Below are 21,794 nucleotides of genomic sequence, written 5' to 3' on the forward strand. Positions count from 1 at the left end.
ACAGACGTCAGTTAAATGTCTAGCTTTGATTCATATTTGGATGAGTTGTCAACTAACGTGAATTCAACCAAAAATGTCACCCAGTCATTGGATTTATGTTAAAAGGAAGGTGAAAAAAATACAAAAAATACATTAAGTGTAAGTTTTTTTGTTTTTTTTTACAAATCAATCAGTTTTCCACGTTGATTCAACTTTATATTGAATTCTTTGGTTGAAATGACATCAAATATGTATTTTCCTAATGTTATTTCCCATTACACAATTCAGAATGGTCACAATGGCCCTAACATGAGGTTAAATATTCGTAAATTAGCATTCCTTTTCAGGTCGAAGGCCCATTGGGAAACAGGAATGAGTGAATGCATACATAAATAAGTAGCATGGTGTGTGAGACTCATAGCTGCCTCATTCATTTAATTCTCTAAGACATTGCCCTTGTGACGAAAAGCTCCCAATTCTTCCATTCATGAAATCTTGGTATTACGCTTGCGCAATGAAATTCGGAGTCCTCCCATTCATAAAAATGTAACCCCTGCATTTGAGCCCTGAGTCGTTCTGCCCTCCCATTCACAAAAAAAATCGGTCAATGCATCTGCGCAGTTTGTTCTTTACCCTCCCATTCATAAAAACCCATTTCCCCATGTAGTTGCAACATCGTATCAAAAAGCCCGTGTCCTGACCGCAGTACCCATCGAGTGGATAGTGTTTAATAATTTTGCGCCTTGGTATTTTTTCTTTACTTGGGAGTAATATATTTGGAATATACATGCAGTCGTCAAGCTCAACAGAGAAATGCGCTGCTAGTCTGGAAAAGTAAGTTATTCTCTCGGATGTATGACGTTTTCGACATAGGCTAGGCGGGTATGGGTATCCCATCACGTTTTGGTGAGAGAATACTGTTGTGTTACCTTCCGTTTTGTGGTATATGTGGGTGCACTGAAAAAAAAGCTTGTTCTTTTGCAACAAGCTGTTCCCGTATTTACACTTTGTCAATATTTAACCATGGACCCTACAAGGTTGTGGGCGAGAGATGAATGATAATACGAATAATCGTTCATTATTATAGGCTAGGTTGTAAACCGTTTATACACATCTGAGAAATGATGTTGTGATGTTGTGTTTAAAAACAAACAGTCTAAGGTGTAAGTAACGGACTGCTCACCATTCGCATTATTGAGGATCTTTGCGTGACGCTTCTCTGCAGCGTTTGGGCTGGCACATCATATGTCAGGTGGTTGTGTCATCTATTCCTTTAAATAACTCAACGTTTTAAAAGAAACCGTTTGTCCAATAAAATGAAGCAGTGTTTTGGTCTAAACTGCCACCCTCCTTTTATAAACCAATAGCGACTTGCGCGTTTAAAAAAAAGCCTATGTTCTGTATGCGATTTGGCTATTATTGTGAATTAACGTTACTTGTCGAATGAAATGCTATCATCGTGTCTCGATTAATATTTAATCCGATTTTACATTCATTTAATATTTCGAGCGACTGTGGTGCCGCGTCGCCTCCGATTACAATCACTCATATTCACCCGCATTGAGGGGAGGGGGACACGTGTACCTTCTGTGGATTCACTAGGGTCCTACGTTTGATCAGGAGCATTTGTCCCCCTGCCAGCAATGTCGCAACAGGTTTGTTCAGTTGTTCAGGTTTGTTCTTCATACGCTGGTTTTGGCAGATCTGAGAGACACAGCATTATAGTCACACTTAGGCTATAATCAGGTTCTGTGAGTATTTCTCTGGCAAATGATCTGACAATCACATAATTATTTCAATGAAATAATCTATTGAGATATGCATTGGTCAACACTATATGAAATATTATAAAGTTGATAGAATTCCCTTATACATGCTATTTTCTCTACATAGCATACTCCATCATTCTTGACATATAGGATATAGGTTGATTTTCAAACAACTCTTTAATTACTTCATGCTTAACTGCATTCCTACTTCCTTGTAGTGGCTACTATAGAGTAATTACTGAGTAGCAACTGTTGTTGTTAAATAGTTAAATAGTTGTAGTTATTGTCTAGTCTACTTACTCATTCTAGTTTTCTAGTTTCTGCGCACTGGCTCGTTGTCATATGGAACTGTAGTCTGCATGCGCCAAAAGAGATCATCTCCAAACACCAGTGTCTGCCTTTTGTGAAGATCAGATGGGTACATTTGTTATTTTGTTTTTACTACCATGAATACTTGTTCGTTTTTTAACTGCACACATTGTCTAGCCCTGTGAAATACCATAGTCCTACTTCATGCAATCAGTACATTAAGAATAACTTACAACCTTTTCAGGAAAAATGAACACAGATCAAATGCAATAAAATCAACATTGCACATGGATTTATGTCTTCTCACCAATCATCTTTAAAAATACATTTAAAAAAAAAGCTATATCTATTGAATCTATGACTGGTCCTTTGGTGAATGTATTTATAGCACTTGAAGTCATGTGTTAGTCTCAATCTGGTCTATGGGGCCCCTCTTGGTCTTGGTCTAATTTGGCCTTGGTTGTAATACAAGTCTTCCAATTAATATTGGCCTTGTGGTATTTTTGTCTCATGAGAAAGTGTGCAATGTGAATTGAGTAAATGACATATTAATGTTGATTGTAATTGCATTCGAAAACAATGTATTATTTAGAATTCATTTGAAATGGCGTGCTTGTGAATATTAGTCAGAAACCGATACAGGACGTTCTCTGAATGTAACTTTCATCAGTACCATCTACTGCTATGAGTCATTGTTGAGAATATAGATTTTATGCTGACTCATATCTTGTACAACCACCGACTGAGAGCCTCGTGTTAGATATGGGTTTGCGTAAGTAGGGTAGCCATTCCAGGAGGCTGACTGTTATCTCTCTGTTTCCTCAGGACTGCTAGACGTTGAGCTCTCTGTTTGCTGTATGAGGGACACAACTGCACAGATGGAGTCAAGGGTTCCCCACCACATCCCTGGAGTGTCTTCCTCCATTATATCCCAGCCGTTGCTGGACAGTAGTGTCCCCTATGGAAGGCTACAGCACCCGCTCACCATCTTCCCCATTGACCAGATTAAGTCCTCTCACATGGAGAACGACTATATTGACAGTCCGGCTGTGGTCTCCCAGCAACCCCCCAGCCAGAAGGTTGCCAAAAGGGGGCCCCACGAGCCACTGCTAGGAGCCCCCCAGCTGGCACGCTGCGACCCCAACGACGCCACCACACACCCCTGGATCTCCTTCAGCGGGCGACCCAGCTCCATCAGCAGTAGCAGCAGCACCTCGTCAGACCAGAGGCTGCTGGACCACGCAGCCCCTACCCCTGTGGTGGACCACAGGTCCACAGTAGTCACCACCAGGACCCCCTGTTGCGAGCCCAAGGTGCTCACCTCCAAGCCTCTGGACCTAAAGGCTGCTGCCCAGGGGGCCATGGCGGTGGACAAGAAGCACATACTGCTGTGTGAGACATGTGGTAAGTGCCGCTGCACAGAATGCACCCTGCCCCGAACCCTGCCTTCCTGCTGGGTGTGCAACCAGGAGTGCCTGTGCTCGGTGCAGAGCCTGGTGGACTCGGCCACCTGCATGTGCCTGGTCAAGGGCATTTTCTACCATTGCACCGAGGATGAGGACGACGAGGGCTCTTGCGCCGACCGCCCATGCTCCTGCCAACAGTCTAACTGCTGCGCACGCTGGTCCTTCATGACGGCCATGTCCCTGGTGCTGCCCTGTATGATGTGCTACCTGCCCGCCATGGGCTGTGTCAAACTGTCGCAGAAGTGCTACGATAAAACCAGCCGCCCGGGCTGCCGCTGCAAGAACTCCCAGCAGGCCTGTAAGAGTATGGAAGCCAAGGCTGGAGGCCAGGGGAAACCGTCCTCATGATACTAACTGGCTGTTGCCTTATCAATACCCTTTGGATAGACCAAGCCCCCCACCCGCTAAAAGACTTCCCAAAAACTATGGTACTTACAGAAGTGTTCACACCTGTCCTTTTCAATTCTAGTGATGTTATGCCACGCAAGTTAAAATAGGTCTGTCTGATAGATCTGTTGGCCTAGACAACTGCTTGCCTCAGAACCCATCCTTATGAGTGTAACAGACTGGTGGATTTTGTTTTATAAAATGGCCGAAGGCACAAGTCATACTCCCCTCCTATACGGCTCTGAATTTATAGCTTCATGATAGCTAGCTACTCCATGACAAATTGGACACCAGTTGTTTTTCCCCTAACATAAAGATATATGTTTGAGAAAATAAGCCTGTTCCAAAGCAGTTTCCCTCTATTTTTCTTTGCAAACTGTTGGTTTTCCTTTTCGGTAGTTTAAGATACTTGAAGTGGAACTACCACCCACTCTCCCCTATATATGAACATTCTTGAGGTTTCAGTCCCACACCAGCTTTCCTGTTGCTAGCTTGACGTTGAGCTCTTTAGGTCAAGGTGACAAAGTGAGAGGTAGTCATGTGGCTTTGGAGCGATAGTCTGTTTTTTATATTCTTGTTTGTGTGCTCGTACGATATGTAAGGTCATGCCACAAGTGAGTGAAAAACTGTGTTTAGGATTGCCTGACTTGATCACTTTCTATTTCCTTAAGGGGAAACGTAATATGGATTTTAACCTAGCTTTTACCAATCACTTCAGAAATGGCATGTCATGCACTGCATGATGTAACTTAGTGCTTAACCCCAGTGCTAGATGTGGATGTGTTGTAGAAAAACCTCCTCAGGGATTGTTCCTCATCCGTAGAATTTGGTCTAGCACGTAAGAACTGCTTGAGAGCCCAGTTGACTTCACTTTGCACAAGGGGCGAAGAACCATTTTAAAAAGGGCAAAAGGGCAATTGTGAATTATTTAGGAAGAGTGAGAGGAAATGGCTGGAAAAATAGCATTTTCAGGAAGAGGGAGAAGGTAGAGCGAAGTTGTAGCGTATCTAGCCAGCCTTAGTTCAATGCAATCTGCCACTTGCACAACCTTTTTAGATGAAGCAAACCTCTTATGATGGACTAAAGCACAGTATTAAGTATATAAAGGCTTAATGTATTTTGCATTACTCTGTGAACTACTTTGAGTCTACATTGTATACCCCACTACTAAAAAAAAAGTAGAGTTTGTCTTATGTTAGAAATATTCTTGACCTTTTATTTTCTCAATCTATTTTTTGTGTCTTGCATGGAGTTCCAATGACTTTGCCAAAAGGAGTTTAGCATAGCTTGTTTAGCTGTCTAATGGATCTTATGTGTTATGCACTTGCCAAATGGTCGGAAGGCAATTGTTCTTAAAGGTACGGTGCCCTTTTTGCAGTTTGCTTCAGTTTGGCATAATTCTGTCACGTTTGTTCTAAGGTCCCCTAATAACATTAGGACCTGTCACCTTCTCATGTTTGTACTTGTCTTGTTGCACAAAGCATAAAACGTACAGGAAAAAACACTGTTCTTAGTCTTGAATGTATAAGGCAATATTACTTTCAAACGTTTGCAATTCAATCCAAGGAAAAGGTGCCAAAATTGGGAATGATTATGTGGCTGGCAAAGCCAGGGGGAAAAAATTGCAAATGTGTTGACAATATGTTATAGAAATAGACCTATGCAGGTGACATGCTGTTGTAAATAGTTTCAAGACACGTGTTCTTTAGAAGAGTTTTAAATGTCCTCGAAAAATTGCATGGTACATTATAACTACAATTCAGTACAAAATATATAGAGTAATGTAGATATATATTTTGGGGGTAATGTTGAGGTTGAGGGGAAGTGTGCCCTGCAATAAAAATACCTCTGTTTATGCTATTCATGCCTCATTAGCAGGAGAGAGGCGAAGCTAATTCCCAGTCCCCCAGTGCCCCTGAAACTGTGGACTCATTGAATCCACTGAAGGAATACAATTTCGGCCTATCCGGATCAACCCATTTGGTCCTTTTTGTGCTCGGTGTCACAACTTTTTTATTTTTTCCCTTCCCAAGTTGTCCGACAAATACCCTTGCCTTGATTGACAAATACAGCTGCTGTGCATAAATTGTCAAAACCACCGGTAGGGAAAGAGAACTCTCTCAAGCTACATTCCATCTTGTTTAATAGTGGTCGTCTTTTGCTTTTCTGCTTATTTGTTTTATGTCTGTCTCTCACTGTGGCTAGGGTAAAACCCTTAGCTCCAAACCGCGTTAGCTTTATGTTTATGCCATGTGTTTGCTGGCCTGTTAAGGTATTGAATGATGACCAACCATGACAACTCAATGATTAAACTTTTTTTCTATTAGAATGCTGTGACTTAAACTCCATTTTGTGGTTCACTGTGGCCACTAGAATTTTCTTCAACTCAATCAAAATAACCTTTTAAACGGCTGGCTTCTGCTATTCAATTTCTTTGCCTTTGCCATGTCAATGTTGATTGAAAAAGAGCTTTTGTTTTGTTAAAATATAACAAAAAGAAAAATTCTCACATATAACATTTTCCCTTTTATAGATATATTTATTTTGAAGTTCTATTTTATATAGTATTTATTTAGATGCCAACTTTTGTTTGAAGAAAGCTTATGTCGAAACGGAATGTACATTGACATTGAAAATATATATTGTTAAATATAAACAAGTTGTGGTGTCTGTTTTTGTCTCTTGTTACTGATCTTCATCTACTTGAATCATACACAAACTGAACTCTTAGACAGACCGGAACCATATCAGTACATGCTCTGGCCTTCTGCCATGTCTTTCCAAGATGCGCATGGTTAGAGGAAGATGGTTTAAAGCTACAAAGGAGTTCAGTTTCCATAGTAGACTTAGTTTGTCATTTTGTTGATTTGGAGCTGGAGAGTTATGGTTGAATGTTACGGAATAAAAACGTAGGTCGGAAAAAGGCTGTTTCCTGCTCATTCTCAGAGGACCAAATTAAAACTGTTAATAATTTTAAATCAAAACATTTAGTGGTAGTCACTGTTTCATTTGAATGTTTCCACTTTCTGAATTTCCTTCCTCTTAGTTTAAATTGTATTATTCTTGTATAAACGAGCGGTAAGCCACACTCCAATTCAAGCCAGAAAAAGCAGTTTGTCCCTACATTTTTCTGCAAGAAAATATTACATTTTACAGCTAATAATTCAGATATTTCCTTCCTCAGTCAGACAGGAACATGCCCTGGTCAAATTTCACATTTTCAATCAAAGTCAAAGATAAGGTCTTGGTTGTGTGTAACTGTAAGTAGGAAAAACCGTACTGAGCAAATCCTTTCCTCAATTTGGAAAAAAACAACAACATGAGAGGGTATTATCCTCCCAAGTTGTGCGTGCAAACGCTGACTGCCTGCATAATTAAGGGGTGGTATTCTCTGTCTAGATGTGAAACATTCCTTATCTCCCAACAAGCACACCACCGTACGTGGCTGGAATATCCACTCCACCCCCTTTCCCTGGGCCGACTTTTCCCGACCCCCCCCCCCCCCCCCCCCCCCCAAGGCGAGGCAGGGCCCTGTGAGCACCTGGGGGAGATGAGTGAGGAGCTGAATTGACTTCCCCTCCTGGCTGAGCTGGGGCTTCCGCTGCAGCCTGTGGCGCTGGAGCCTGTCTGTTAGAACAGGTGAGATCTGAGACAAACCTGCCTGTTTACCTGCCTGCCTGTCATCTCCCCACCTTGCAATACCCTCCCGCCCTCCTTCCCTCCCGCCCTCCTTCCCTCCCACACACCTCCACCACATCATCAGCTCAGGCATTTTAAATTGCAGCAAGTAAAGTGAACAAACCCACCTCTCTCATACAGGAGGGTGAAACCGTAATACTGGTAGGGGCAGTATTATTATCTTAGGTAACCCCAGTGTTTCTTGGCTGAGCTGTTAGGAAGTGTGCTGCTTCATGCTTAAGGTCAGTGCACAATGTTTGAGAATAAGGTCGTCACACCCCTTCACACAGCATATTCTCACCCTGCAGGTTAGAGAGCCTGTGCTTTCTTGCTGATGGGTCCCATGTGCAGCACTTCCTAAATTCCATTACGATCAAAGCTGTGAAAATATCTGTAAAAGGGGGGTTACATGACAACAAAAACAAACAGTTATGCCGGACTTCATCAAATACAGTACCAGTTCCTATAACTTTTATTCCGGTCTGTCCTTACTCTGATAGTATAATTATCCTACGTTTTATTTGTCACATGCACAGGTGTAGACTTTATCTTGAAATGCTTGCTTACAAGCCCTTCCCAATGATGCAGTGTTAATAAAATATGAATTGAAAGAAAAATATCAACACAAGAGGAATGAAATACACAAGAATGAAGCTGTATACAGGGAGTGCCAGTACCAGATCAGTGTGCAGGGGTACGGGGTATTTGAGGTAGATACAGTGCATTCCTGAAAGTATTCAGACCTTAAGAGAATCTGCAGAGAATAATGGGAGAAAGACTCGAGGCTGTAATCGCTGCCGAAAGTGGTTCAACAAAGTGTTTCAACAAAGTACTGAGTAAAGGGTCTGAATACAGTGCATTCGGAAAGTATTCAGACCCCTGGACTTTTTCCACACTTTGTTACTTTACAGCTTTATTCTAAAATTGATTAAATCATTTTTTCCCTCATTAATCTACACACAAAGCCCCCTAAATGACAAAGCGAAAAAAGGTTTTTAGAAATGTTTGCACGTTTATAAAAAAAACGAACTTTATATCACATTGACAGAATTATTCAGCCTCGAGTCTTCTTGGCACACCTGTATTTGGAGAGATTCTCCCATTCTTCCCTGCAGATCCTATCAAGCTCTGTCAGGTTGTTTTCATCAAGGATCTCCGTACTTTGCTCCGGTAATCTTTGCATCGATACTTACTAGTCTCCCAGTTCCTGCCACAGAAAAACATCCCCACAGCATGATGCTGCCTCCACCATGCTTCACCATAGAGATGGTGCCAGGTTTCCTCCAGACGAGACGCTTCAGGTCAAATAGTTTAATCTTGGTTTCATCAGACCAGAGAACCCTGTTTCTCATGGTCTGAAAGTCTTCAGGTGCCTTTTGACAAACTCCAAGCGGGCTGCCATGTGCCTTTTACTGAGGAGTGGTTTCCGTCTGGCCACTTTACCATAAAGGCCTGATTGATGGAGTGCTGCAGAGATGGTTGTCTTTCTGGAAGTTTCTCCCATCTCCACAGAGGAACTATGGAGCTCTGTCAGAGTGACCATCGAGTTCTTGGTCACCTTCCTGACCAAGGCCCTTCTCGCCTGATTGCTTAGTTTGGCCGGTCAGCCAGCTCTTGGAAGAGTCTTGGTGGTTCTAAACTATTTCCATTTAAGAATGATGGAGGCCACTGTGTTCTTGGGGACCTTCAATGCTGCAGAAATATTTTGATACCCTTCCCCAGATCTGTGCCTCGACACAATCCTGTGTCGGAGCTCTAAAGACAATTCCTTCGACCCGACGGCTTGGTTTTTGCTCTGACATGCACTGTCAACTGTGGGACCTTATATACTGTAGACAGGTGTGTGCCTTTCCAAATCATGTCCAATCAATTGAATTTACCACAGGTGGATTCAAATCAAAACAATTTTATTTTTCACATACACATGGTTAGCAAATGTTTAATGCGAGTGGAGCAAAATGCTTGTGCTTCTGGTTCCGACAGTGCAGTAAAATCTAAGAAGTAATCTAACAGTTCCCCAACAACTACGTAATACACAAAAATCTAAAAGCGGCGAATGAGAATATGTACATATAAAAATATGGATGAGCGATGGCCATGTGGCATAGGCAAGGTGCAATAGATGGTATAAAATATATTATATACATATGATATGAGTGATGTAAGATATGTAAACATGGTTAAAGTGGCCAGTGATTGTATATGTATGTAGCCATGTAGGCAGCAGCCTCTGAGTTAGTGATTGCTGTTTAGCAGTCTGATGGCCTTGAGATAGAAGCTGTAATTCAGTCTCTCAGTCCCAGCTTTGATGCGCCTGTACTGACCTCGCCTTCTGTATGGTAGCGGTGTGAACAGGCAGTGGGCTCCTGGTGGTTGTTGTCTTTAATTATCTTTTTTGCCTTCCTGTGACATTGGGTGCTATATATGTCATGGAGGGCAGGTAGATTAGTTTCCCCCCGCAGACCGCACCACCCTCTGGAGAGCGTTGCAGTTGAGGGGCGGAACAGTTGCCGTACCAGGCTGTGATACAGCATGACATGATGCTCTCCCTCGATTGTGGATATGTAAAAGTTAGTCAGGGTTTTGGGTGACGTCCAAATTTCTTCAGCCTCCTGAGGTTGAAGAGGCGCTCTTGCGCCTTCTTCACCACACTGTCTGTGTGGGTGGACCATTTCAGTTTGTCGTTGATGTGTACGCCGAGGAACTTAAAACTTTCCACTTTCTCCACTGCTGTGCCTTTGATGTGGATAGGGTGCTCCCTCTGCTGTTTCCTGAAGTCCACAATCATCTCCTTTGTTTTGTTGAGGTTGAGTGAGAGGATGTTTTTCTGACACCCAACTCCGAGTGCCCTCACTTTCTCCCTGTAGGCTGTTTGTTGTTGTTGGTAATCAGGCTCACTACTGTTGTGTCATCTGCAAACTTGATGATTGAGTTGGAGGCGTGCATGGCCATGCAGTCGTGGGTGAACAGGGGGTACAGGAGGGGGCTGAGCATGTACCCTTGTTGGGTCCGAGTGTTGAGGATCAGCGAGGTGGAGATGTTGTTTCTTATCTTCACCACCTGGGGGCGGCCCTCAGAAAGTCCATGACCCAATTGCACAGGGCGGGGTTGAGGCCCAGGGTCTCCAGCTTGATGATAAGCTTGGAGGGTACTATGGTGTTGAATGTTGAGCTGTAGTCAATGAACAGCATTCTTACATAGGTATTCCTCTTGTCCAAATGGGATAGGGCAGTGTGCAGTGTGATGGAGATTGCATTGTCTGTGAACCTATTAGGGCGGTGTGCAAACTGAAGTAGGTCTCGGGTGGCCGGTAAGGTGGAGGTGATATGGTCCTTGATTAGTCTCTCAAAGTACTTCATGATGATAGAAGTGAATGCTACGGGCTGTAGTTATTTAGTTCAGTTATCTTTGCCTTCTTGGGTAAGGGACCAATGGTGGCCATCTTGAAGCATGTGGGGACAGCAGACTGCGATAGGGAGCGATTGAATGTCCATAAACACACCAGCCAGTCGGTCTGCGCGTGCTCTGAGGACGCGGCTGGGGATGTCGTCTGGGCCAGCAGCCTTGCGAGGGTTAACACATTTAACTGCTTTACTCACGTCAGCCGCTGAGAATGAGTGGGGAGGGGGGCGCAGTTCTTGTTAGCGTGCTGCGACGGTTGCACTGTATTATCCTCAAATCGGGAAAAGAAGGTGTTTAGTTTGTCTGGAAGCGTGATGTCGGTGTCCGTGACGTGGCTGGTTTTCTTTTTGTAGGCCGTGATTTCCTGTACACCCTGCCACATACGTCTCATGTCTGAGCCGTTGAATTGCGACTCCACTTTGTCCCTGCACCGGCATTTTACTTGTTTGATTGCCTCACAGAGGGAATAACTACACTGTTCATAATCAGCCATATTCCCAGACCTATTTCCATGGTTAGATCAAATCAAATCAAAACAAATTAAATGGTTCGCACTTTCAGTTTTGCACGAATACCGCCATCCATCTATGGTTTCTTGTTAGGGTAGACACAGTCTCTAATGCACTTCCTTATATATTCACTCACAGAGTCAGTGTATAGGTTGATGTTATTCTCTGAGGCTGACCGGAACATATCCCAATCCGCGTGATCAAAACAATCTTGTCTTGCGGGGGAGGGCTTTGTATGCATCGCAGAAGTTAGAGTAGCAGTGGTCGAGTGTATTACTCCCGCGCGTAGTGCAATCAATATGGTAATAGGATTTAGGTAGCCTTGTTCTCAAATTAGCTTTTTGAAAATCCCCAGCTACAATAAATGCAGCCTCAGGATATATGCTTTCCAGTTTACTTAAGAGTGCAGTGAAGTTCCTTTAGGACCATCTTGGTGTCTGCTTGAGGGGGGATGTACGCAGATGTGATGATAACTGATGAGAATATTCTTGGAAGGTAATATGGCTTGCATTTGATTGAGCGGAATTCTAGGTCGGGTGAGCAAAAGGACTCGAGTGCCTGTACGTTGTTATGATTACACCATGAGTCGTTAATCATGAAGCATACACCCCCTCTTCCATGAGAGGTGTTTATCTTTGTCGGCGCGATGCATGGAGAAGCCGGGTGGCTGACCTGATTCCGAAAACATATCCCGAGAGAGCCATGTTTCCGTGAAACAGAGAATGTTAAAATCTCTGATGTCTCTCTGGAAGGCAAACCTTGCTCGAATTTTGTTTACCTTGCTGTCAAGAGATTGGACATTGGCGAGTAGTATACTCGGGAGCGGTGGGTGATGTGCACGTCTACGGGAGCCTGACCAAGAGGCCGCTCCGTCTGCCCCTTCTCCGGCGCAGTTGTCTTGGGTCGGCTTCTGGGATTAGATCAATTGTCCTGGGTAGTGGTCCAAACAGAGGACCGCTTCAGGATAGTCATATTCCTGGTCGTAATGTTGGTAAGTTGACGTCACTCTTATATGGAATAGTTTTCCCCGGCTGTATGTAATAAGACTAAACATTTCCTGGGGTAACAATGTAAGAAAGAATACATTAAATAATAAAATACTGCATAGTTTCCTAAGGACTCAAAGCGAGGTGACCATCTCTGTTGGCACCATCTTACTCCAATTAAGTTGTAGAAACATCTGAAGGATGATCAATGAAAACAGGATGCACCTGACGCCAATTTCGAATCTCATAGGAATTGAATGCTAGTTTTTTTGTTTTCAAAATTTGCCCCAAAAAAATGGTGTTATTATGGGCTATTGTGTGTAGATTGCTGAGGATTTTTATTTATTTAAACCATTTTTACAAGAAGGCTGTAACGTAAAGAAAATGAGGAAAAAGTCAAGGGGTCTGAATACTTTCCGAATGCACTGTATGTACATCAAATCAAATCAAACTTTATTTGTCACATGCGCCAAATACAAGCCCTTAACCAACAGTACAGTTCAAGAAGAGTTAAGATGATATTTTCCAAATAGACTAAAGTAAAACAAATATAATAAAAAGTAACACAATAAGAATAACAATAACTAGGCTATATACAGGGGGTACTGGTACCGGGGCAAAGAGACTAGGCACCAGGATAGAAAATAATAAGAGTAAAAGAGAAGAGTAATAAGAGTAATATGAAGAGTAATAAGAGTAATATGAAGAGTAATAAGAGTAATATGATGAGTGTGAAAGTGTGTGCGTGTGTTTTTGTGTTTGCATGTATGTCTGTGTGTGTGTTGTGTCCGTATGCATGTGTGTGTGTGTGTGCGTATGTAGATTGTCTGGGTAATCATTTTAAATCCTGTGCGTCAATCTAATTAACATTATTAAAAAAATTCCCTTCAAAATCTGTCAGTTTGAACTCAATCCATCCCAGACGCTATCGGCCTTCCGCATCTGCAGTGGGAAGTGGCAGAGCTACAGCACAGTTTGTCAGACCAGGAGACGTCTGTAGCTGAAAACGTCTGTAGCTGTAGCGTTCAAACAGTTTGGCCTACTAACTATTATGACACTATGGAAAGATGAGACTCACGAACACGATGGTGTTCTCCGTTTTGCTCTATGACCCCACAAGTGTCACGGGACTCGTCTGAAAATAACAATTACAAATGAATGGAAGTATGGAGGTAGTTTTGCCAACAAGAGAAAGGGGTAAAAAAAAAAGAAGAAGAATTATATATTTCCGGAGCTTTCTCATATCTCTTAGATATAGGAGAGAAACTTTGAAACCTTATTCCTTAAAATATATTTTTGGGCCTCCCGTGTGGCGCAGTGGTCTAGGGCTGTGCCACCAGAGACTCAGGGTTCGAGCCCAGGCTCTGTCGCAGCCGGCCGCAACCGGGAGGTCCATGGGGCGACAATTGGCCTAGTGTCGTCCGGGTTAGGGAGGGCTTGGCCGGTAGGGATATCCTTTTCTCATTGCGCACTAGCGATTCCTGTGGAGGGCCGGGTGCAGTGCACGCTAACCAGGTCGCCAGGTGCACGGTGTTTCCTCCGACACATTGGTGCGGCTGGCTTCCGGGTTGGATGCACGCTGTGTTAAGAAGCAGTGCGGCTTGGTTGGGTTGTGTATCGGAGGACGCATGGCTTTCGACCTTCGTCTCTCCCGAGCCCGTACAGAAGTTGTAGCGATGAGACAAGATAGTAACTACTAACAATTGGATACCACGAAATTGGGGAGAAAAGGGGGTTCAATTAAAAAAATGTAAAATATTTTAGGACTGTCTTTTTTGACATTTATGTTATTCAGTGCATTTCTATATTTTATCAAATACTTTTTGCATATATATATTGTTTTTACATACAGGGGTCCTAAAATTCTAAATCAAATAGCTTAATGATCCATGGTATGACCATCTTAAAATAATTCCATATGTTAGCTTAGGAGATAGCAAAGCCCACCTTTCAACAGAAATGTGTCACCAGTCCTCCACCTATAGAGGACTTTGTTCTGTTCAGGCCACATGTGCCCTACTGTAAGGCCACACCTTTCTGGAAGTCACAGAGAGAGAAAGCCACAGCCACAGCAGACACACAGTTGGACGGTCAAAACAGATCACCCTGTCCAACTTTGGCCACATAACATCCGTTGATCTTTCTCTTTTTTTGGACTGTTTTCTTTGCTTGGTGTTTCTCATGTTCAGCAGCCATTTTGTGCAGCCAGCCAGTTCGTGCTGTGACTGGAACAGACCTGTCTGCACATTTCTCAAGTAAACTCATCCATGTTGATTTGGTTCAAGTAAATGTCCCCTTGCAGTTTGGATGACATATTGCAAAAGTCCTTTCCACATCTGGTGTAGTACTCATTCCCCTCTCTCCCTCCCTCTCCCCTCTCTCCCTCCCTCTCCCCTTCCCCTCTCTCTCCCACTCTCTACTAGTAGTGAATACAAATGACATGCACTAGAGAGAGAGAGTCAAACAAAGTGCCTCTGAATGATTTGTGAGGTCAGGGAATTGGAGGAGAGATCATTCTGGGTTTTCCTACGGGACATGTGCAGGTCTGCAGGAATGCACGCTCAGATGGGAGGAAATGGCAAGTGCACGCTGTTTGGAAATGTAACTTTGACATTTAGACCTGGAGATTGCGAAAGCCATCCTGCACCATTCTTTTACTGGTATTCAGAGCCCAACGAACCAAGTGTGACAGGAAGACTTCAGCGCAAGAGAAACACACTTCAACACTGTAAGTGGGAGAGAGGAAATAGGGGAGCGAGTTGGGGAGAGAAAATAGAGGGAAATTGGGGCGAGAGTGCGGGGGTTTGGGGGGGGCTAGAGGGAGATAGAGATAGAGAGAACGGGAGATGGAATTCAGAGTTGGCCAAAAGTTTCAGAGTGCACCAGCCAGACTCCTTCATTATCCGAACTCCATGGCATCTGACCAAGCAGCAACTTGAAACAAAGAGCTACTGTCTTGCATCATTTCCCCTTTCCCGAGGCTGGTCAGGCCAGCACTTCTTATCACCATTTATTGCCGACCCTGTATCAGAGCTTCCACTCTGCTAACACCCATTCCAAATGGATTTGCACTGCTCAAAACACAGACAGTTGTAAAACGCATAGCACTGGTGTCTTGCAAGAGCATTTCATCCTATAAATATGTCCTCTTGTTCCCATTATATGATTTCTTACATTCACTACTTTGTGCAGAAGGAAAACATTATACCAAGAAAGCCAACCATTTCAGTCAATGTTTGTGTGCAAAGAGATGCAGCATATTCACACACAAAGCCTATAAACTGGTGGATCAAAGTCGTAGCCCAGTAAACTGGATTTTTTTTCATCTTTTAAATGGCTCAAGGAATGGTAACAAAAGTGAATTGAGGTGAATGGTAGGGGACAGGAATCTTAATGAGGCTCTTCGGCCCACCACCATTATAAGTAGTCAGACCATGTAGTTTGACTATTTAATACCTGAAACTGTTGTATATGTCACGTGGATGAATCTTTCAACTTGCATGTCTTATGCCTGAGAGGAGGACATGTGTAAAAGAGCATTTCTGTGACACAAGCACACACACACACACAAGTGCACACACACAAGCACGCACCCACACACGCATGCACACACTCACACACACGCACGCACGCACACACACACACACACACACACACACACACACACACACACACACACACACACACACACACACACACACACACACACACACACACACACACACACACACACACACACACACACACACACACTCATTCAGATACTCAAAACACACACACAATTCTCTGTCTATGCACTCTCTGTGCTGCGTGAATAACAGCTCTTCCATAGAGCGCAGCAGTCCCCCGAGGCGCCATAGGGGCCAGAGCCAACCAAACTTGGCTTCCGACCCCACAGCGCTGACACGCCCACTTGGACTTAGCTGCAGTGAATTCTTTGTAAGCGCATTGTCAAAGCCCAACACTTCCTCTGGAGCTCAGCCAAAACAACCGCAATAACATTTCATACATTTATTTCTCACAGAGAACACTGTTGCAAAACCTTCCCTCTCCATGTCTCCTCTCTTCTCCTCCCCTCTCTCCTCTCCCTCCCACACTCAGTCCAACTCTCACTGACTTCTTCTTATGTTGTTCCCAGGTGTTGTTAGTTCCATTACGTTATGTTGGTAACTACTTTGAACCCATGTTTGGGAACATGGAAAAAGGGAGTGATGACACCAGTCTAGTGATTCTCGTTCTCTTGTCCTCTCTCAGTACATTCCATAAGGATAAAGGAATTTAGTGTATGTGCCTGGCTGCATGATGCAAATCAGTTTTTTATTTAATCTTTCTTCCCATACTGCTGCACTGCAGACCTACCATAGTAGTAGGCTAGAGACTCCAAGGCCATAGACTCAGGAAGCTGCTTGCTCTAGACCCTGAGGGAGTATGGGAAGTGTAGTTTTCCAGTTTGCCCTGAGGTCCTGTATATGAGGCCCATAAATAGAAGGATAACCAGTCAGAAGATATGATCTGCTATTTATGCAGCCCTCAGTGGCTCCTCTACTCAGAAAGCCGGCAGCTGTACTATGGGTGTCACAGTCTTCCTCCTCTTCATCTGAAGAGGACCAAAATGCGGCGTGGTATGTGTTCATCCTGAATTTTAATAAAGAAAACACTGAACACTGAAACACTATACAAAAACAATAAATGCAATAACAACCGTGAAGCTAATGAGAACTGTGCTGAAACAAGCAATCAACATAGACAATCACCCACAAACAAACAGTGCAACCCAGGCTACCTAAGTATGATTCTCAATCAGAGACAACTAATGACACCTGCCTCTGATTGAGAACCATACTAGGCCGAAACATAGAAATCCCCAAATCATAGAAAATCAAACATAGACTGCCCACCCCAACTCACGCCCTGACCATACTAAATAATTAATACAAAACAAAGGAAATAAAGGTCAGAGCGTGACAATGGGATCCTCAGCCACATTGTCTTCACTACTAATGTCTCTTGCACTCTATTGTGTTTCCTATTTTTACCAAACCTGACTGAGGAGGTGTATGTAGCCTGGCTGCTGTGGTTGCATTGTGAACAGGACACAAAAGGGGGAGGATTCCTGAGGTGAATGGTCAACATTGTTGTGTCTGTCCTCCTCACCTAGATAGATGTAGCTCTGCAGTTGGCTGAGATGTCTACTGCCGGGGGATAAGGAGGTGTTCTATGTGTGTGTGTGTGTGTGTGTGTGTGTGTGTGTGTGTGTGTGTGTGTGTGTGTGTGTGTGTGTGTGTGTGTGTGTGTGTGTGTGTGTGTGTGTGTGTGTGTGTGTGTGTGTGTGTGTGTGTGTGTGTGTGTGTGTGTGTGTGTGTAATATAAAACAGCTCAACATCTCAACCAGTGGAGGCTCCTCAGAGGAGGAAGGGGAGGACCATCCTCCTCAGTGAATTTCATAAAAATAAAAATAGTGAAACATAGAAAATGTATCTGTTTTATACTAAAAACTTTCGCAATGATGGTCTACAGTAGCCTCAACAACAACTCTGTAGGGTAGCACCATGGTGTAGCTGGAGGACAGCTAGTTTTTGTCCTCCTCTTGGTACATGGCTCATGGTTCTCACCCCCTTCCATAGACTTACACAGTAATTATGACAACTTCCAGAGGACGTCCTCCAAACTATCAGAGCTCTTAAAGCATGAACTGACATGTTGTCGACGCAATCAAAGGATCAGAGAATTAATCTAGTACTGAAAGCATAAGCTGTAGCTAGCTAGCACTCTTTGCATAAAATGTGGTGAGTAGTTGACTGGAAGAAAGAGAAAGACAATAGTTTAACAGTTTTGAACAAATAAAAAATGCAGGAAAAGCAAGAGTGAGAGAGTTATAAGCTGACATATGTAATTGTTTTAAGATGGTCATACCATGGATCATTTAGCTATTTCATTAGAATTTTAGGACCCCTGTATGTAAAAAATGTAAAAAACATCCCAAAAAAGATTGCGAAACAGACCAAACAGACCAGGCCAGGGTTTGGTGTTTGAGAAGTCAATGAAAAAAGTGAAAAATTCTTCCTTAGTTGTTCATTTTCTCGAAATTTAAAGGCACAACCTAGATTCGAGCCAATGTCTTAAATAGTTGAACATGTTATTACTCCAACCTTGTGAATGTGACAAACTGACTCATTTAAATTTGAGTAAAAAACAACTTAATATCCAAGGATTGCCTTTGATTTGACAGCTTGCACAGTTTGGAGCGAGACGACCGTTATACCCATGAGCTTTAATAGCCAACTTCGCCATGACATCATCTATAACTGTGATCAGAGATTTCTATTGGAGTACTCTTGTGATCGGTGGGATTTAAACCTGCATCTCCCACGGGAGAAGCCAACGTTAATATACAGTGCCTTCAGAAAGTATTATTACTCCTTGACTTATTCCACATTTTGTTGTGTTACAGCCTGAATTAAAATTTTAAAAAAGCAGCACTCCTCTACACACAATACCCCATAAAGTGAAAACATGTTTTTAGAAATGTTTGCAAATGTATTGAATATTAAATACAGAAATATCTCATTTCCATAAGTATTCACACTCCTGAGTCAACACTTTGTAGAAGCAGCTTTGGCAGCGATTACCCAGTGTCTTTCTGGGTAAGTCTCTAAGAGCTTTCAACACCTGAATTGGGCAATATTTGCCCATTGTTCTTTTCAAAATGATTCAAGCTCTGTCAAATTGGTTGTTGATCATTGCTATGACCATTTTAAGGTCTTGCCATCCATTTTCAAGTAGATTTAAGTCAAAACTGTAACTTTGCCACACAGGAACATTCACTGTCTTCTTGGTAAGCAACTCCAGTGTAGAATTGGCCTTGTGTTTTAGGTTGTTATCCCTCTGAAATGTGAATTCAACTCCCAGTGTCTGGTGGAAAGCAGACTGAACCAAGTGTTCCTCTTGGATTTTGCCTGTGCTTAGCTCTATTGCGTTTTTTTTTTATCCTTGAAACATTCCCCAGTCCTTAACCATTAAAAGCGTACCCATAACATGATGCAGACACCACTATGCTTGACAATATGGAGAGTGGTACGCAGAAACATGTTGTATTGGATTTGCCGCAAACATAACACTTTGTAGTCAGTGAAAAAAAGTTCATGGCTTTGCCAAATATTTTGCAGTATTACATTAGTGCCTTGTTTCAAACGGAATGAATGTTTTGGAATATTTGTATTCTGTATAGGTTTCTCTCTTTTCACTCTGTCAATTAGGATAGTATTGTGGAGTAACAACAATGTTGTAACAGCCATTAAACTATGTAACTGTTTTAAAGTCACCATTGGTATCATGGTGAAATCCCACTTTGACATTGAGGTGTTAGCCAGTGACCCCCCAAAAAAATCCCAATTTAATACATTTTTCACTCTGTCTGTAACACAACAACATGTGGATCAGGTCAAGGGGTGTGAATACTTTTTGAAGGCACTTTAGATGACATGGAGAATTCAATAAATCAGTGTTTTAATAGGAATAAAGACTTACTAAAGTGCCAAAATTCAGCATTTTGACATGTGCCTGTGTCAACCCGGTGTCAACCCTGTGTCAACCCGGTGTCAACCCTGTGTCAACCCGGTGTCAACCGTGTCAACCCGGTGTCAACCCGGTGTCAACCCTGTGTCAACCCTGTGTCAACCCGGTGTCAACCCTGTGTCAACCCGGTGTCAAACCAGTGTCAACCCTGTGTCAACCCGGTGTCAACCCGGTGTCAACCCTGTGTCTGTTATGCAGGTGAATGAGGACCCAAAAGCGACTTGGCGAAAACAGAGTCTTTATTCCAGTAAAGGAAATAGGCAATACTCCTGGACAATCAGAGCAGAAAACAAAACATAAAAAACTTAATTCCACTCGTAGTGACGAGGACAGACTGGAGACTCGACCATTAACTGTAGGTTGTCTCGGGAAGGCACCGACCGTAGCAGACTCAGACACCTGCTCACACGCAGCATCTGAGGGAAACAAGACACGACAGGGCGAGACAAAGACACAGCACGGCGAACAATATACAAGGAACCGACAGGACAGAAACGGAAAACAAGGGGAGAAATAGGGACTCTAATCAGAGGGCAAGATAAGGAACAGGTGTGAAAAGACTAGATGATTGAGTAGGGGAATAGGAACAGCTGGGAGCAGGAACGGAACGATAGAGAGAAGAGAGAGAGGGAGGGAGAGAGAAAAAAGGGAACGAACCTAATAAGACCAGCAGGGGGAAAACGAACAGAAGGGAAAGCAAAATGACAAGACAATATAAGACAAAACATGACAGTGTCAACCTTGTGTTTTCTTTTACCAAGATACATTTCTTAAACGGCACCGAATTGGTGGAATGACCCAAATGCAAATGTGATTTTCACGTGTAAACATCTTTCACAAGTTGAAACTACAATTCACATTTGAGGTGAAACCATGTTATTCTCCTAACATGAAAAGGTGGTGTTAGCTTATTAATTCAAATTGTAATACATGTGAAATTCAAGCTCAACATGCGAATACAGCCATTTCACACGTGAAAACGTTTTTTTTTTGTAAGGGATACAAAGGACCCTATGGGTCCTGGTCAAAAGTAGTGCACTATAAAGTGAATAGGGTGCCATTTAGGGTACAGTAACTAGGTCCATGAGGACAAATCTTCCTTAAGTCTCATAACATATAATGTTGAAAAATAGCCCCAGCCCTGTTTGAGGATGGGAGTGACCATGCCTCAGAGAGAGAGAGAGAGTGGTTGGTTTCCAGAGAACACAGAGAGGTTTGTAAATCCAGGATGTGAATGGGGTAGGGTAGGTGGTGTGTGTTGCGTATGAGCGAGCGGTGGCCTGGTCTGGAGCTGGCCGAAGGGCGGGCTGGCAGCGTGCTTCCCTGGCCTAGGCTGCTGCTCCTGCGGCTCCTAGCGTAGGATGTGGTGTGTCACGATGAAATGCTTACGAGACACATCCTTCAGCGCCCGCCCTGTCGTCCAGGAGCATCGGATATTGGATTAGTGTGTTAATCTCTCCCTTACTCTTTTCTCACATTCTTTTTTCCTGTGTCTTTCTCTCTCTTCTTCCCTCTAATCACCCCTCCCCTGATCCATCTTAACCTCTTAGCCCATCCTCCGCTCTCTCGCCCTCTCTCTCTCTCTCTCTCTCTCTCTCTCTCTCTCTCTCTCTCTCTCTCTCTCTCTCTCTCTCTCTCTCTCTCTCTTCAATAACCCACACTCCGCATTCCCATCCCTCCCTCCTCCCCTTCTTCTTTTCCTCTCCTGGTATTAGGGTGCAGAGAGAGGAGAGG

The 21,794-nt window shown here is 43.3% G+C and overlaps 1 protein-coding gene across 1 annotated transcript; it reads left to right on the forward strand.

Annotated features, from left to right (window-relative positions):
* The first annotated feature begins 665 nt into the window (after nt 1-665).
* LOC123999506 (protein sprouty homolog 4-like) lies at nt 666-6,560 on the forward strand. Its single transcript, XM_046305366.1, has 2 exons — nt 666-813; nt 2,883-6,560. Exon 2 carries the CDS (start codon nt 2,915-2,917, stop codon nt 3,869-3,871), a length of 957 nt encoding a protein of 318 aa, XP_046161322.1. The 5' UTR covers nt 666-813; nt 2,883-2,914; the 3' UTR covers nt 3,872-6,560.
* The last annotated feature ends 15,234 nt before the right edge of the window (nt 6,561-21,794 follow it).

Source organism: Oncorhynchus gorbuscha, linkage group LG16, assembly GCF_021184085.1.
Source record: "Oncorhynchus gorbuscha isolate QuinsamMale2020 ecotype Even-year linkage group LG16, OgorEven_v1.0, whole genome shotgun sequence".
NCBI classification, from domain to species: Eukaryota; Metazoa; Chordata; class Actinopteri; order Salmoniformes; family Salmonidae; genus Oncorhynchus; species Oncorhynchus gorbuscha.

Excerpts from the sequence above, each read along its gene's own strand:
- LOC123999506 (XM_046305366.1), top strand. The coding sequence starts at position 2,915 with ATGAGGGACACAACTGCACAGATGGAGTCAAGGGTTCCCCACCACATC.